We start from the raw sequence: 17,739 nt of genomic DNA, 5'->3' as shown, positions 1-17,739 counted from the left end.
CCCCCTTTGTAGATATTAAGTGCCATAGTATCCTATTTTTCTGAAGATAATTTATGTAGGAAGAACTATAAGTGTGGCATCATTTTCTTGGTGAGAATAAAAAGTAATAGTGGATGTATTTCTAATGCATCTTGTGTCAAAATGTATATACTTAAAAATCGTTTTAATTTTATGTGCATTGTAGGTGATTTATAATGACTACTAAGTCACGTTAAAAGTTATGCCTTTATGATATTAATATTCCAAATTTAATGTCAATATGGATGGAGATATGTATATGTAAAAATGCAAATAAGTAATGAAATAAGGCTGTTTACTATTAAGTATAATGCTCACTGTGTGATTTTACAGTTTACTACAAATATAAAAATAAAAATGTTGAATTGGTTTTTAGATTAGAGTTATTTGAATTAATTTTATAATCTATAAATAATTTTTTTTTCTAATAACCACCTGGAAAAAAAATCAAGGAAATTAAAGTTCCCTTTGTAAAGATGGAATCAGTGGAAGAACTTGAAAGTATGGATTCTCCAGAATTTGAAAATGTATTCATAGTCATGGATTTCCAGGATTCTGTTTTTAATGAGTTATACAAGACTGATCATAGAATTATTGGGCCACCAGTTATCTTAAACTGTGCCCAAAAAGGAGAGGTAAGAAAATACACATTTATCATGACTTTTCAAGGTTAAATTTTTATTAATGAATTTTCTGAAAATTCATAAGCAGAAAAATCCTGTTAATTGTTGGGAGTATGTAATATTTAGAATAGGGATAGTAGTGGCTACTTTATTATAGTCCTTTAAATCTTTCTATTATAACTTGCAGGAGTGAAAATCTAAGCCTTTTGAAAGTTAATAATAACAACTAGATATTTGTGTGTATATATACCAGCAATGTCTTGGGAAGAAATAATTTCTTAAACTTGGCTTCCAGAAATGTATACACGTACATAAACTTATTTTCTTTCATAGAACAGATACACATTTCCATTTTTATTAGTTACCGCATGGTTTAAAATTATTTTAGCTTTTTGTTTGTTTGTTTGTTTGTTTTATATTGGGTTGTAACTTTATTTATTTCAAGTAATCTCTATACCCAGCATGGGGCTTGAACTTCCTGCCCCAAGATCAAGTGTCACGTGCTCTTCCAACTGAGCCAGTCAGGCACCCAGCTTTTTGTTTTTGTTTTTGTTTTAAAGTTTACTTTTGGTGGGGGAGGGACAGAGAGAGGGAGAGAGAATCCCAAGCAGGGTCTGCGCTGTCAGAGCAGAGCCCTACATGGGGCTCAATTGTGCCACAACCATCAGATCATGACCTGCAAAATCAAGAGTCAGGTGGCTTAGTGGACTGAGCCACGAAGGTGCCCCACCCTCCTCCAGCCTTCACCACCGACTTTTTGTTTATAAATAACATTTCAGGCTAGAGTTGTAATAAAGTTAGTCCCTATTCTAACGGCACTGGGGGGCTCAATTGATTACTGACTCTTGATTTCGGCTCAGGTCTTGATCTCATGGTTCGTGAGATTGAGTCCTGTGTTGGGCTCTTTGCTGACAGTGGGAAGTGCTTGGGATTCTCTCTCTCTCCCTCTTTCTTTGCCCCTCGCCTGCTCACTCTAGCTCTCTTGTGCGCTCTCTGTCTCTCTTTCAAAATAAATAAACTTAAAAAAAAAGTGGTGCTTTCAAAAATCAAATAAACTTTTTAAAGACCAAAATTATGAAATAATCTTGTATAATGGTGGGAATTATATATTTATACATTTTTTTAAAATAATTTTTTTTAACGTTTATTTAATTTTGAGAGAGAGCACGAGTTGGGGGGGGAGAGAGACAGACAGACACACACACACACACACACACACACACACACACACACACTGAATCTGAAGCAGGCTCCCAGGCTCCGAACTGTCTGCACACAGCCCGACGTGGGGCTTGAACCCACGAACCATGAGATCATGACCTGAGCCAAGGTCAGACGCTCAAACTGCTGAGCCACCCAGGTGCCCAATAACATATTTTTTTAAACCATTCTCTTTCAATTACACACACACACACATCTCCATTGGTTAAATTATTTACTATTTTCATTTTTTTAGCTCAAAAATTGGAACATTTGATTCAAATATATGTCATTTGCCTAGTGTTCATTATAAAATATCTTTGAACTATTTTAACTCTAATTGGAAATTTTTACAATAGTGGATGGAGTCTGAAATTTTTGCTAGTAGATAAGACTTTGAATATGTCAAGGTATATTTTAAAACTGGAGGTTTGCATGTAAATATATTTTATTTTGCCATTAGTAAAGTATTTAGATTATGTGTGTCAAATATGATTTTGGAATCCTGGGAAATTTTTTATTGTAAAACTTGTAATTTTTTTTTGTTTTGTATCAAAAAAATGCAAGAAATCTTTGGATTGACAAAGTTGATTTGGATTGACAAAGTGGAGGGGGAAATATATTTAGCTGGGGAAACATATGTTTTGTTCTCTACTATAAAGAAAGCTGACAGATTTAAAACTTGTATCCTTCAGCCTTTGCCATTCTCATGTCGTCCACTCTACTGTACAAGCATGATGAACCTAGTCCTGTGCTTTACTGGATTTAGGAAGAAAGAAGAACTAGTAAGTATTTTAAAACATTCTATTCAAGGAATATTTCTTCTAGCCTAATAAATTTAAACTGACATTTTTTGTGGGTGGTTATATCATGGTTTTATTTAAAACATATTGAAGGACAAGTTTTAAATTTTGTGAAGAAACATTCTGAAGACCCTTGTAAAGAAACCTTTTGAATTTTTTTTTTTTTTTAACGTTTATTTATTTTTGAGAGAGACAGACAGAGCTTGAGTGGGGGAGGGACAGAGGAGAGGGAGACACAGAATCTGAAGCAGGCTGCATGCTCTAGGCTCTGAGCTGTCAGCACAGAGCCCGACGCGGGGCTTGAACCCACGGACCGTGAGATCATGATCTGGGCCGATGTCGGATGCCCAACCGACTGAGCCACCCAGGCGCCCCAAGGAACATTTTGTTTAGGATGGCAGGCATATGAATGAACAGAAATACTTCATAACTATCGTCTGTTCAAATTGTCATTTTGTTAAGTATTATATCAGCCACATTATTTGAAGTTTTTGTTTACAAATTGTAATTTATTTTTTTAATAACATTTACATTTTTTAAAAAAATGTTTATTTTTGAGAGAGAGAGAGAGACAGAGCATGAGCAGGGGAGGGGAAGAGAGAGAGGGAGACACAGAATTCGAAGCAGGCTCCAGGCTCTGAGCTGTCAGCAAAGAGCCGACACAGGGCTCAAACCCAGGAGCTGTGAAATCATGACCTGAGCTGAAGTCGGATGCTTAATTGACTGAGCTACTCAGGCGCCCCTACACACTGCAATTTCATGTTAAACATAATTTAAAATTTTTTCAAGTTAATCATAAAGTTAATGTTGCTTAATTTTTCTTTTGAGGTCAGATTGGTGACATTGGTTCATCACATGGGTGGAGTTATTCGAAAAGACTTTAATTCAAAAGTTACACATTTGGTGGCAAATTGTACACAAGGAGAAAAATTCAGGGTATGTAAACTTGGGTGTATTTCAATATAGCATTTTGGGGGGGTGGATTTAAGCCTATCTGTTTCTCCCATTATTTATTGAGGATCAGAAATTCAATTTTTGCTACATATGCATTTAGTAAAAATTTTAAATTGTAGGAGTGTGGTCCTTTTGATTTTAAGGAAGCAATGGAACCTGAGTTAGGTCTTGAAATAAGTAGGATTTGTGAATGAGTAGGATTGTGGAGGTTGGTAGATGGGTAACATTTCCGGCAAAGGCTGGTTGGTGAATGAGCATTGGTGAATGAGAGTTGGGAAGTGTTGAGCAGATATTTCACTCTTGTCTAAATGGTCTTAATAAGAACAGAGCTATATTCTTATAAAATAGTTCTAAGATTTAACTAGTGAAAACTATAAAAGAACGGGAGAAGTTACTTCTATTAGAATTAAAATCTTTAAGTTTACATTTGAATATCTTAGGGAGAGTTTATCACGTTCCCACCCTCCATCAGTGTATTTATGTAACAAACGGTAATTTTGGGGTAATAACGAATTCTTGGGAGGTATACTTTTCAATTCATATCTCAGTTTTTAGTGACTTAATTAGATATTTTCCTCTGTTGTGTTGTCTTGGGGGTCAGTACTTCCAAAAGGAGGAAACCCAGAGAAAGGAAACACAGAGAAAGGAGAAATAGAAATGTAGTAAAATAAACTTAACTTCAGAGTTGTATTTATTTAAAATAAGGAAATGGTTTAGACAGCATGGAACTTGTTCTAAATTATTTTAACATAAGTTGTACAATTGAAAGACAATTTTTTGTTGATTTTTATTTATATTTTGTCATAAAGTAGATGAATAATCTAAAGCTCTAAAAAAAGTATGTATAAAATTGCTTAGAACTTCCATCAATGCAGTTATTTAGGGTGAAAATTTATCATAATTAATGCTCTATATTTTTAGATTGCTGTGAGTCTGGGCACTCCAATTATGAAGCCAGAATGGATTTATAAAGCTTGGGAAAGGCGGAGTGAACAGTAAGTATTTAGAAATTCGGTAATTTATTGTTAGAATTAAATATATTATTAAGGTAAACCTATGTGCCCCAAACCCTAAATTCATAGCTAGTATAGACAAAATGAATTCAGTCTTTGGGTGGCCTAAGGAATAAAGTCTAGGAGGAACATAGTTATAAAAAAATTATAAAAAATTGAAAGACATCTGTGGTACCTTTTGACTTTACCTTGTGAAATAATTGTGATTATCATTAGCATTCTTTTTTTTCAATTTTTTTTTTAATGTTTTTTTATTTATTTTTGAGACAGATAGAGCATGAGCAGGGGGGGCAGAGAGAGAGGGAGACACAGAATCTGAAGCAGGCTCCAGGCTCTGAGCTGTCAGCACAAAGCCTGACGCGGGGCTCGAACTCACGGACTGTGAGATCATGACCTGAAGTGGAGTCGGATGATTAACTGACTGAGCCACCCAGGCACCCTGATTATCATTAGCATTCTTTTTTCCCCCCAAGATGTTATTTAAATTCAAGTTAGTTAACATATAGTGTATTATTGGTTTTAGGAGTAGAATTTAGTTATTCATCACTTACGAGTATATAAAACCCAGTGCTCATCACGACAAGTGCCCTACTTAATGCCCAATATCGATTTAGTCCATCCCTGGACCCATCGCCCCTCCAGTAACCCTTTCTGTAGTTAAGAGTCTCTTATGGTTTGCCTCTGTTTTTATCTTATTTTATTTTTCCTTCCCTTCCCCTATGTTCATCTGTTATGTTTCTTAAATTCCACATATGAGTGAAATCATATGGTATTTGTCTTTCTGTGACTGACTTATTTCACTTAGCATAATACACTCTAGTTCCATCCACGTTGTTGCAAATGGCAAGATTTCATTCTTTTTCATGGGTAATATTCCATTTGACACTACATCTTTATCCATTCATCAGTTGATGGACATATGGGCTCTTTCCATAATTTGTCTATTGTTGACAGTGTTGCTATATGTTTACATTGGGGTGAATGTGCCCCTTCAAATCAGTTTTTTTGTATCCTTTGGATAAATACCTAGTAGTGCAATTCCTGGGTTGTAGTGTAGTTCTATCTTTAACTTTCTGAGGAAACTCCACACCCATTTTCCACAGTGGCTACACCAGTTTGGATTCCCATCAACAGCTTACTAAGAAAGTTCGTCTTTCTCTGCATTTTTGCCAACATCTGTTGTTTCCTGAGTTGTTAATTTTAGCCATTCTGACAGGTATGAGGTGGTATCTCATTGTGGTTTTGATTTGTATTTCCTTGATGATGAGTGTGTCTGTTAGCCATGTCTTTGGAGAAGTGCCTATTCATGTCTTTTGCCCATTTCTTAACTGGAGTATTTATTTTTTGTGTGTTGAGTTTGACCAATTTTTTAAAATTTTTTAGTGTTTATTTTGAAGAGAGAGAGTGCAAGTGGGGGAAGGGGAGAGAGAGAGAGAGAGAGAGAGAGACAGAGAATATGAAGCAGCCTCCAGGCTCTGAAACTGTCAGCATAGAGCTAGACATGGGGCTCGAACCCATGAACTGTGAGATCATGACTTGAGCTGAAGTTGGACGCTTAACCGACTAAGCCACCCAGGCGCCCTGATAAATTCTTTTTAGAGTTTGGATTCTAGCCCTTTATCAGATCTGTCATTTGTAAATATCTTCTCCCATTCTATAGATGGCCTTTTAGTTTTGTTGATTGTTCCCTTTGCCGTGCAGCTTTCTATGTTGATAAAGTCCTAATAATTCATTTTTGCTTTTGTTTCTCTTGATAATAGTTTCATGCGTCTGGGTATTTAGATCATGTTATGTTTTTTATGTTTATCTGGTAACATTCTAAGTGGTGATTGCACTTCATAATCATGTTAAGCTCTCTGACCTCGTAATTCCTTGCTATTCTACTTCATCATTATTTAATATTTCATGAAACCATAGTAAACCCCTGGAACACAGAAAATTTCATGTCCAAAGCAGTGAGTTGAATCTTGTAAAGACTACTCATGATCAAATTTTGTCAGAAGTTACTCTGAGATGACTGAGAACACATCAATTTGTTTTTTTTTTTTTTAAACTGATGTTTTTATGAACATTTCAGGACCACATGTAAAATATTTTTGACATATGGATTACACTAAAACTTTAAGAATTATTATAGATTTATAAATTAACATTTAAGTTAAGCTGGTTTTAGAAAGGTATATTTTGTTTTTAGGGATTTCTGTGCATCAGTTGATGACTTCAGAAATGAATTTAAAGTTCCTCCATTTCAAGATTGCATTTTAAGTTTCCTGGGATTTTCAGATGAAGAAAAAACCAATATGGAAGAAATGACTGAGATGCAAGGTAGAATTTAGTATAATTTAAAAGTTATATTTTTGTATTTTCTTCCCCACTCTTGCTTAATTCCCTCCTGGTGAATATGCCTCTCTAAAAATTCAGGTTTGGAGATAAATAGTTAAGCTTATTTATGCTTGTATGCATTTCTTTTTAGGAGGTAACTGTTTACCTGTTGGAGATGAAAGATGCACTCACCTTATAGTTGAAGAGAATATAGTAAAAGAACTTCCATTTGAACCTTCAAAGAAACTTTATGTTGTCAAGCAGGAGGCAAGTAATTGTAGAATAATTATAATAAATATAATAATAAAACTCTATAGTTTTATTTTTTAATAGACTTTTATTTTAATTTTGTTATTTTAAGTAGGCTTCACATCAGTGTGGGGTTTGAACTCAGGACCCTGAGATTAAGAGTTGCATGCTCAACAACTGAGCCAGCTAGGTGCCCTAAGATGGGTTTTTGAAAGATACTACTAATAGTTTCTCTTTTCTTTTCCTTTTTTGTTTTTTAACGTTTATTTAGTTTTGAGAGATAGGCAGAGTGCAAGAGGGGGAGAGGTTGACAGAGGGAAGCACACAATCTGAAGGAGCCTCCATGCTTGGAGCTGCCAGCATAGAGCCTGATGCAGGTCTGAAACCCACAACCTGTGAGATCATGACCTGAGCGGAAGTCAGTCGCTTAATCCACTGAGCCACCCAGGAGCCCCTTCTTCTTCGTCATCGTCTCCGTCTCCTCCGTCTCCTCCGTCTCCTCCGTCGTCGTCTCCTCCTCCTCCTCCTCCTCCTCCTCCTCCTCCTCCGTCTCCTCCTCCTCCTCCTCCTCCTCCTCCTCCTCCTCCTCCTCCGTCTCCTCCTCCTCGTCCTCCTCCGTCTCCTCCTCCTCCTCCTCCTCCTCCTCCTCCTGGTCGTCCCCCTCCTCCTCCCCCTCCCCCTCCCCTTCCCCTTCCCCTCCCCTTCCCCTCCCCCCTCCCCTCCCCCCTTCTCCTCCATTTTATTTATTTTTGAGAGAGAGAGAGACAGACTGAGTACTAGCAGGGGAGGGGCAGAGAGAGAGGGAGATACAGAATCCAAAGCAGGCTCCAGGCTCCAAGCTTGTCAGCACAGAGCACGATGCGGGGCTCAAATTCATGGACTGCAAGATTGTGACCTGAGTTGAAGTCAGATGCTTAACTGACTGAGCCACCCAGTCTCCCCTCTTTTTTTTTTTTTTTTTTTTAATGTTTATATACTCATTTGTTTTGAGAGAGTGAGAGAGCTCAAGCACGGGGAGAGAGAGAGAGAGAGAGAGAGGATTGCAAGCAGCCTCTGCACTGTTGGTGTGGAATCTGACGTGGGGCTCAATTTCACAAACTGTGAGATTATGACCTGAGCTGAAATCAAGAGCTGGATGCTTAACCCACTCAGCCACTCAGGTGCCTCACCTAATAGCTTTTCTGAGAAGGTAAAATCTTAATTAAAATTTTTTTTTTTTTTTTGTCTCTCACCTAGTGGTTCTGGGGAAGCATTCAAATGGATGCCCGAGCTGGAGAAACTATGTATTTATATGAAAAGGTATGCTTTTTTTGTCCCTTAGTCATTTGCTCTGTGAATTTGGTGATATAAAGATAACACTTCTGTCTGAAAAGAGCATATAATTGGCATACCAGTCATCTTTTATGTCATGTTTAGGAGTTTCAGAATAATTGGATAATTGGATATTGAGTAATAGGCTGTGTAGCTTTAAGTAAAACTTCAATGCAGTAGATATTTTAATCTAATCTATGTCATTCTGTGCTACTTCTTAGTGATACCATTATGAACAATAACAATCCTATCTTTAGAAACTTAGAATCTTAAGGAAAAGATGGATATACAAACAGTTACAGTGCAGAATATGTGCTATAGTTGAGTAATTATTTTAACGAACCTCACTCTGAGAGACTCAGGAGGGACTGAAAAGAGCAAGTAAGTGTTTAGTCAACTTACTAAGTTAAACTTGTACAGACATTCAGGTTAGATAGGTGGGAGATGGTGTTAAGCTTGAAAAAGCAAGTAGTTTAGTTTACTATGGCTTTAGAAAACTGTGGGAAAGGCCAACAAATATAGCTTATGATGTAGGCAGAATCAAGGAGTTTATAATATGTTAAAGAATTTGGGAAGTATTGGGAGCCATTGAATAATATTAAGGATTGGGAACTGGTGAAGAATATACTAGGTAAGGAGTATTGGGAGCCATTGAAGAATATTAAGGGGAGAGATGTCATTAAAAAAATGACTCTAATAGCAGATTGTAAGCAAGGAAAATGCAGCCTTCGTCCTAGATTGGTGAAAAGTGGTATCATTCACCAAAACATGAAGGGAAGATTTTCTTTATTTGGAGATTTAATTTGAATGGAATATTGAAGACAAGGTACAGATTTATTATGTTTCTATAAAATCTAAATAGGTACTATATTGTCTTCTGACTCTTTTGTTCTCAAGGTTTTTAACGTAAAGTTTAAAATCTGTGCTTAAAATATCAAGAGAGAGCTTTTAAAGTCAAGTGTTATTTGGCAAATATTGGAGAGCAATATGTCCAGGCACTGTGCTAAATGCTAAGGATACAGTGAACAAAATATGAATGGTCCCTGCCCTCCAGAGTTTATGGCCTAACAGGGGACTAGACAGTAAACAAGCTTACAGATGAATACGTAATGGTGATAGAGCTATGAAGAAACAGAATGAGGTGCTTGGGGTTAGGCAATTACAGTGGTCCCTTGACTATTATGTTTTATGAATCTTCTGAATTACCTGGCAGAGTGTATAGTTGTAAAATCATTGTGCAAAATCCAGGTTTTGTCAAACTTGTAAATACATTTTTCGTCTGTTCCTGTCTCAGTATAGAACCAAGGAAGTAAAATAGAGCTTTTGTGCTTTTGATTGCAGGCTAATACTCCTGAGCTCAAGAAATCAGTGTCACTGCTTTCTCTAAATACCCCAAACAGCAATCGCAAAAGACGTCGTTTAAAAGAGACACTTGCTCAGCTTTCGAGAGAGACAGACATGTCACCTTTTCCTCCCCGTAAGCGCCCGTCAGCTGAACATTCGCTTTCTATAGGGTCACTCCTAGATATCTCCAACACACCAGAGTCTAGCATTAACTATGGAGGTAATTCACATTTTAAAAAATTGATGATTACAGTTTAGCAGAATGGAATAATTATTAGAGTATAGGTAAATCACTACTACAGTGAACATGAAAGGTTCTACCTTTTATTACTGTTGTTCTTGCTGAGGAGAAAAGGCACATAAAAATGCTTCCATGTAATGATTGCTTACTATATGCTAAGTGCTTTCTATATTTTATTTGTATATTACTGTAGAAAATGATAGAGCTGTTCAAAGAGCAAATTCTTAACTAGCAAAAAAAAGATCACAGAAGGTGTCACATGAATTATGGAGAAAATAGGTACAATTAAATCACTGTAAGGTAAGTTCAGTTTGTCTCAAATGATAGAAGAAAGCTAGCCCTATAATTAACTCTTCTCTCTTGGTCATCAGTTTTTCTCTCTATTTTTGGTTTTCAATCTGCACATAAATATGTTGTGCTTTTTACACTTAAGAAGCAATCAAAGCCTTCCCTTAACCCCATGACTCTATTTACTATCTCATTTCTCTCTTTCCTTTTATAGGAGTACTCTTCAAAGAATTACCTTGATGTATTGTGTCACTTCCTTGCCTTTCATTGTCTTTTTAACCCATTCCAATTGAACTTAAGTCCCTACTGCATGAAATTGCTCTTACTGAGGAGACTGACCTTTTTTATGCAGTCAGCAACATTGAACACGTGAACAGCTATTTCTTCCCAGAGATAGTTTTCTCTTAGATTTTGTACGTCATTTCTTGTTCTCTTTTGCCTAACTTCTCCACCTCTAACTATTGAATGTTATTTCTGAGTCATTTCTTCTCTATTGTATTCTTCCTAAATGGTCTCATTTTTAATTCCATGGCTTTAGAAACTTTCATATGCTCTTGACTCCCTAATTTGTCATCTTCTCTGTCCAACTGCCTTCTTAATACCTATTCCTACTTGTCCATGCCTAATACACTTCTTAAACTTAATCAAATTAGAACTCTTGGTTTTGATTTTCTCTACCACTCTCAACTCTATTCCTTTGCCACCCTTCCTTTATCGGCCTTTTCTATAAAATGGATCTCTCTTAGACAATTATTTTGGTCTCCTAAATGGTCTCTCTCTATTCATTTTTGCCTTTTTATTTATTATTCATTATTATTATTATTTTGTTAATGTTTATTTTTGAGGGGGGGAGGAAGGGAGGGACAAAGCATGAGTGGGGGAGGGGCAGAGAGAGAGAGGGCAATACAGAATCTGAAGCAGGCTCCAGTCTCTGAACTGTCAGCACAGAGCCTGACATGGGACTCGAACTCATGAACCACAAGATCGTGACCTGAGCCAAAGTCGGACATTTAACCAACTGGGCCACCCAGGTGCCCCCTTTCCTTTTTTCTTTCTTTCTTTCTTTCTTTCTTTCTTTCTTTCTTTCTTTCTTTCTTTCTTTCTTAATTTTAAGTTTATTTATTTATTTGTTTTGAGAGAGACAGAGTCAGCACAGGTAGGGGAGGGACAGAGAGGGAGACAGAGAATCCCAAGCAGGCTCCACACCATCAGCATGGAGCCCGACATGGGGCTCGAACCCACAAAACTGTGAGATCATGACCTGAGCCACAATCAAAAGTTGGACACTTGACCAACTGAGCCACCTGGGTGCCCCTTCTTTTTTTTAAAGTTAGTTTATTTATCTAAGTAATCTCTACACCTATCCTGGGGATTAAACACACAACCCTGAGGTCAAGAGTTGTATGCTTTTCCGACTGAACCAGCCAGGCACCCCCAATTTTGCCTTTCTGCATGCAGCACTTAGGTTTCTAAAATACATATGCCACTTCTCTGCTAGAAGTCATACAGTGGCTTTTTATTACCGTAGCTTCCAAGTTCCTATGTGATCCTTCCTCACTTACCTCCAACCTCATAGGATACCCTGCTCTCCTGTAATATTTTAAGTTTCCGTCACACTATCTTTGTTATTCTTCAAATATTCCCACTACATTCATACCTCAGGAACTTTATACTTGCCCTCTTTGCTTTAAAGAAATCATGTTGGGTTTTCTACAAAGTTACATCCCTGTTTGAGTACTTCTCACCAACCCATTATGTGGTTGTTGTCTTTAGTAGTAGTTTTTACTGTTAGAAACTATATTTTTTGTTTATTTTATTTGCCTCACCAGAATGTAAGCTTTAAGAAAACAAGAACGGTGCCTCACTAAATATTCATGGAAGGAATTGAGTGTCAATTTAGGGTAGGCCCAGAAAACCAAGGTGGAGTTGAGAAGTAAGATGAGTAAGAATACAGATAACAGTATACAAATTCGTTTTTTAGGAATAGTGAAGAGATTAGTTGACTTGTAGTATGGAGGAGTAATAGTTAAATTAGAAAGGTTAGTTGGGGCCTAATATTAGAGGACTTTAAAATCAGACTGGCAGGTCTGAACTGCATATTGTCATTAACGAGGAACTTAAGCTATTGAGCAGTAGAGTCATTGGTTGAGTAGGTAATTTGTAGTGAATTATTCTGAAAAATGATTCAAAGGAAGACAGTTTAGAGATGGCCAGACCATGAAGTAATCTATAGTGGCTTGGGCCACAAGGTGATAAGGTCCTGAGTCAGGGTTACTGATGGTTGGAAAGAAAAGTGGAGATATTGATGGAATGGAGTGACAGGAAGAGAATAAGGGATGATGGCAAAGTATTAAAATAGGAGAAATGTTACCTTAGCAAAAACAGGAAGTCTATATTTTGGAGGAAGATAGTGCAGTTTTAGAGAATATCCAGGTAAAATTGAGGTACAAATGTCCAGTGGGTATTTGGAAAAATTGAACTTGGTGCTTGGGTAGAGGATTATGATTAGATACATATGTCAGAATTTACTGGTTCCATAATCATGATGGACATACTGGGCATGGGATGGTAAGAGCTGATCATATATGGCTGAAGCTTGAATATGCAGTTGAAGGAACAGAAGAGGAACTTAAGCTATTAGTTTAGAACAGAAGGAAGAGAAGAAAATGAACCACTAAAAAAACCCAGACATGACAGTTGTACTAATATATTAGGTACTCTGTATAGGAGAATGCCCAGTTTGTAGATCACTGCCTACACACAATAATTAAATTAGATCAATGTATGTCAGTTTCTTCCTCCTGAAATATGTGATGGCAGAAGCTCTTGGATCTATTGAGAGCAGCCTGAAATAACATATGGCAAGTGGGAGAATCTTTGAAGTCTATTAGCTTTAAAAAACATTCAAAGTTCCATAGTACACACCATTGTATTAATAATATTTAAAATTATCATTGAGTAAAGTTAATATACTGGGACTGTATTGTTTTTTTCCATGTCATTCTATTGTATGTTATACATTAGTTTTCTTATTGAAAAACTTGCTATTAGGAGATTCTGTACATAATGTTAAAGTATTTTAATCATAACTGATAGTAAGAAAGTGTATATAAAGCTTTTATGAAGTATCATGTTTTTTGAAATATGTATAAAAAATACTAATGTGTCCTCCCATTTTGTGTTGGACTAGGTGTTTTCATATTATGTTAAGAACTAATGAAGAATTTGCAGTGATGTTGGGTTTTTTGAGGAAGGCTTCCTGCATATATATGTGATAAGTTTTCTGTTACTGTGTAATCATAACAACCTCTTTATCTTTTAACTTAAATATTTTTATGGAGTTTTAAATTTTATTTTATTTGAGCTTTTTATTTTGAAATATTTTAGATTGCAAAAAGCTACAAAAATAGTACAAAGATTCTAGTACTCTACTCAGATTTCTTTCCCAAATGGAAATATTCTGCCATGATTGTGTTAGCATTCATTCATTCATTCTCTCTCTCTTTCTATATACACACATATTTTTTATGTCTGCACCGTTTGAGATTAAGTTGCAGATACGATGACCCTTTATTTCTAAATACTTAAATGTGTATTTCCTAAAATAGAGAGACATTTCTTGTACCACTATAATACACGTATTGTAATTAGGAAATTGATGTTAATACTATGTATGACCTACTCTTAATTTTTATTAGTTGTTCCACTCATATCCTTTTTAGGAAAAGAATAAAGTTCCTTTTTCTTTTCCCTGGTCTAAGACTCAATCCAGGATCATAGAGAAAGTTGTTATCTCTCTCTAGTCTCTTCTAATCTGGAATAGTTCCTCAACTTTCTCTGTTTTTAATGACTTCAACGTTTTTGAAGAGTACAGGCCATTATTTAGTATAATGACAGGCCAAATCTGTCAATTTGGAGTCATTGATACTTTGGACCATTATTTTTTTCTGGCTTTATCCTGTAAAGAAATTTTACTTTAATGAAAATCTAAATGGGTATATTTCTAAGAGTGGATATCTTTACCCCTTTTTTTGTTGTTAAATCTGCACAGTATCTGGTACTTGTATCTGGTTTTCATTAAATCTTTCTTCCTTTTTACCTTTTAGAAACACCAAAATCTTGTACTAAGTCTTCTAAAAATTCCACTCCGGTTCCTTCAAAGCAGTCAGCCAGGTGGCAAGTTGCAAAAGAGCTTTATCAGACTGAAAGTAATTATGTAAATATATTGGCCACAATTATTCAGGTAAGAGTTTGGTGCAAAATGATCCCTGTTCCAGTGTTCATAACTAAAAAATCTGAGAAGTGTTATTTCTTGCAAGCAAATTATATAAGCGTAGAATTTGAACATAGATACTAAAAATGAAAATGTATGATGAAAATCTGCTATTAGGGAAATACCATAACTGTAATAGTAGCTTTTATTCATATAGAAATAGCACCATTTTTTATAGTGACTTTAAAAAGAGAAGGATCCTCAGTAGATAATCTTGGAGAGAACTAACTTTTATTCAATGCAGAACTTTGCATGTTCGCTGTCAGGATACTGCATTTATATTCATACGCAGATGTGGTAGATAACTTTTTCTGAAAGTGTGCATTCTAGGAGTCATACTGTATATATGTGAAAAGCAATAGCAATGAAGCATAACAATATGAATGTAATTTTTTTTCAGTAATCCTTTCATGTGTCAAGTTTATTTTTTTTCTTTTTTAATTTTTTTAATGTTTAGTTATTTTTGAGAGAGCACAAGCGGGGGGTTGGGAGGCAGAGAGTGAGGGAGACACAGAAACCGAAGCTGTCAGCACAGAGCCTGACGCAGGGCTCGAACTACTGAGCCGTGAGATCATGCCCTGAGCTGAAGTCAAACACTTAACGGGCTGAGCCACCCAGGCCCCCCTCATGTGTCACGTTTCTTAAAGTATGTAGTGGTTAGTCATAAATATTAATTCCTTGCTTATCATTAAAATGTACTATGAAGTTATTGCTGAAGAAGAACAATTCTAATGGATCCTTCTAGGGTGAGACTGAAGATGATATTAAAGAAAAAACTGAAATTCAAGGTTCTGAAATACAATAATAGGATATTATTTTGGCATCTGCAGAAAGAGGTAATAGATTTGTTTTAGGTAATGAAGGAGATTGTCAGAAAAATAAAGTTGATACCATCATGCTTGTCTCTGAATAGAAAAATAATAGGGAGCTTCTGATTGGGGTTAATTTTTAACTGACCTCTATTTGAATTCTTAATATAACTCATTAGGGTTCAATATAATAGCCTTTAGTTGCTTGTACCACTGATAAAATGCATGGATAAGAAATGGAAAGACTTCTTTCTTGCTATTCATGGAGAGGTTATTCTTCACAGTTAATTTGTTTAGCAGCAGTCAAGGGTTTATGAGGCCCTTTGCTGTATTAAACTTTACTTGTTTTAAGTCAGCTGTGCTCTTCTTCCTCAAGGGAAATCATTCTGGATGAGTTTCTTGTTGAAGTTTTTATAGTCAGCCAAAATGTAGTCGAGTAGCAGAAAATCCCGTTGGCATACACTGTTCATGTACTTTGGTAGCATTTATTACCCAGAAATGTAAATCCTTTCAGACCATGGTAAATGCACTGGAGTTTCAGAATTCTAATTTGCATATCAATTAACTTTGCTAAAATGCCTTAAAAAGGCCCTTAGAATTATTAGACTTACATCATTTCATACCACTATGCTTACTATAAACTCACCTAAGATTTTATTTAAAAGATTGTGATCTAAATTCATAATAATGTTCTCTTCAGTCTTTATTTTAGGACTGATGTTTTCCTTCCTTTTTTTTGAAATTGGATTTGGAATAATTTAGTCCCCAGAAGCTTCTTTATGTATTTCATATAATACTTGGGTGCCTATTAATATAAATTAGTTTCCCAAGTGTCAAAGAAGATTGCTGTTTTAAAGGAGCTTACATTGGAAGAGGAGATAAAACATACATACCTAATTATAATACTGAGTAAAAGGGTATGAACATCATGAGGGAGGTTTAGTTAAGGTATTTGGAGATTTGTGAGGTGGGAGTTTTACTTTTATGAGCTTAGGGAAGGTGTTGGGTTGGAAGTTTGGTGGGTTGAACATTGGAAAAAGTATCATAAAGAAGATAAAAATTGAAGTGAATTTTGAAGTAGGAGTATGATTAGTACATGTAAAAAAATATGGGTAGGGAGTGTATTTGAGATTGTGCAAATAATATAGACAATTGAAGATGTATACAACATTCAAGGTATAATGACTAGTCTAGGGGATTAGCGTTTAGGGTGATTTAAGGGAACTAAGGTGCAAGGGGTAGGGTGTGGATACAGTGAGAGCTGAGGTCAGGCTGTCTATGCCAGACTAGAGAAGGCCTTTGTATAGTGTTATATGTAATATAGAGAAGAATTTTTGATGGGAAGGGGAAGATGGTATCTGACTTGCATTTTTGGAAGATAACTTGTTTCACTTAGGTACTGAAGAGGGGAAATTATGGAGACAAGACTAATTTGGAGGTTATTTCAGCAGTCTTGGTTAGAGATTTTGAGGACTTGGACTTCTTTCAGTGAAAATGAAAATAGGACAAATTTGAGAAATGTTGGAAAGGTAGAATCAGAAGTGTTTGGCTATCTAATTTTTTATGGAGGCTTAAAGCAAGTACGGAGAACCGTTTTGTATAGTTTAACATGTCTTAAGACTACTGGGAGGTTTTAAAGTAAAAAGTAAAATTTTAAAAAGTCAAATAACTAAAGTAAAAGTAGTAATGTATTGTTGGGTTCTTAACATACGTGGAAATAAAATGAATGACAATAACACAAAGGCCAGGAGGAGCAGAAGTAAAAAAAAAATAATAATAATAAATAAAATAAAAGAGAGTAGTAAAGAACTACATGAAAATTATGGGGGCATCTGGCTGACTCAGTCGGTAGAGCATGTGACTTCTGGTCTCAGGGTTGTGAGTTTGACCCCCATGTTGGATGTAGAGGTTACTTAAAAATAAAATCTTTAAAAAAAAAACCAAAACACTTCAAACGAAGATTATGAATTGTTACTGGTTTTAAGAATTACATTTCTATAAGTTTAGTCACCCAAAATACTTATATACATAAAAACATATTAAATAAATATATTTTTCCAGGCCTTCCATTTCTGCAATTATGAACCCTACCCACTAGAAACAATAAAAATACTGAAATCAGAAAAAAAAAAAATCAAAAAACAAAAGCCTTTATTATTCTAAATACATCAGTAAGCTGATAATAAAGTGAGGTATATTCATGGGGAGCCTGGGTGGCTCAGTTGGATGGGCAGTGGACTTCAGCTCAGGTCTTGATCTCGCCGTTGTGATTTTGAGCCCTGTGTAGGGCT

At 35.8% G+C, this 17,739-nt stretch overlaps 1 protein-coding gene across 12 annotated transcripts in view; it reads left to right on the top strand.

Moving 5' to 3' along the window:
* The window catches only part of ECT2 (epithelial cell transforming 2), a 64,374-nt gene that overhangs the window by 7,201 nt on the left and 39,434 nt on the right, over window positions 1-17,739 (top strand). For 10 of the 12 annotated variants that reach the window (XR_006207595.1, XR_006207598.1, XR_006207597.1 and 7 more), the window contains 9 exons: window positions 471-653; window positions 2,537-2,626; window positions 3,473-3,580; window positions 4,520-4,593; window positions 6,806-6,936; window positions 7,085-7,200; window positions 8,419-8,481; window positions 9,835-10,057; window positions 14,473-14,609. Coding sequence is in view for 4 of the 12 variants with exons in the window: in XM_042956604.1 (XP_042812538.1) it covers window positions 471-653; window positions 2,537-2,626; window positions 3,473-3,580; window positions 4,520-4,593; window positions 6,806-6,936; window positions 7,085-7,200; window positions 8,419-8,481; window positions 9,835-10,057; window positions 14,473-14,609 (1,125 nt within the window). In the remaining 8 variants the exon portion in view is untranslated. The remainder of the gene's footprint in view (window positions 1-470; window positions 654-2,536; window positions 2,627-3,472; window positions 3,581-4,519; window positions 4,594-6,805; window positions 6,937-7,084; window positions 7,201-8,418; window positions 8,482-9,834; window positions 10,058-14,472; window positions 14,610-17,739) is intronic. The other 2 variants (XR_006207600.1, XM_042956606.1) reach the window with 1 other exon arrangement.

Source organism: Panthera tigris, chromosome C2 (genome assembly GCF_018350195.1).
Source record: "Panthera tigris isolate Pti1 chromosome C2, P.tigris_Pti1_mat1.1, whole genome shotgun sequence".
Lineage (NCBI taxonomy): Eukaryota > Metazoa > Chordata > Mammalia > Carnivora > Felidae > Panthera > Panthera tigris.
This window is presented reverse-complemented; position numbering and strand designations above follow the sequence as displayed.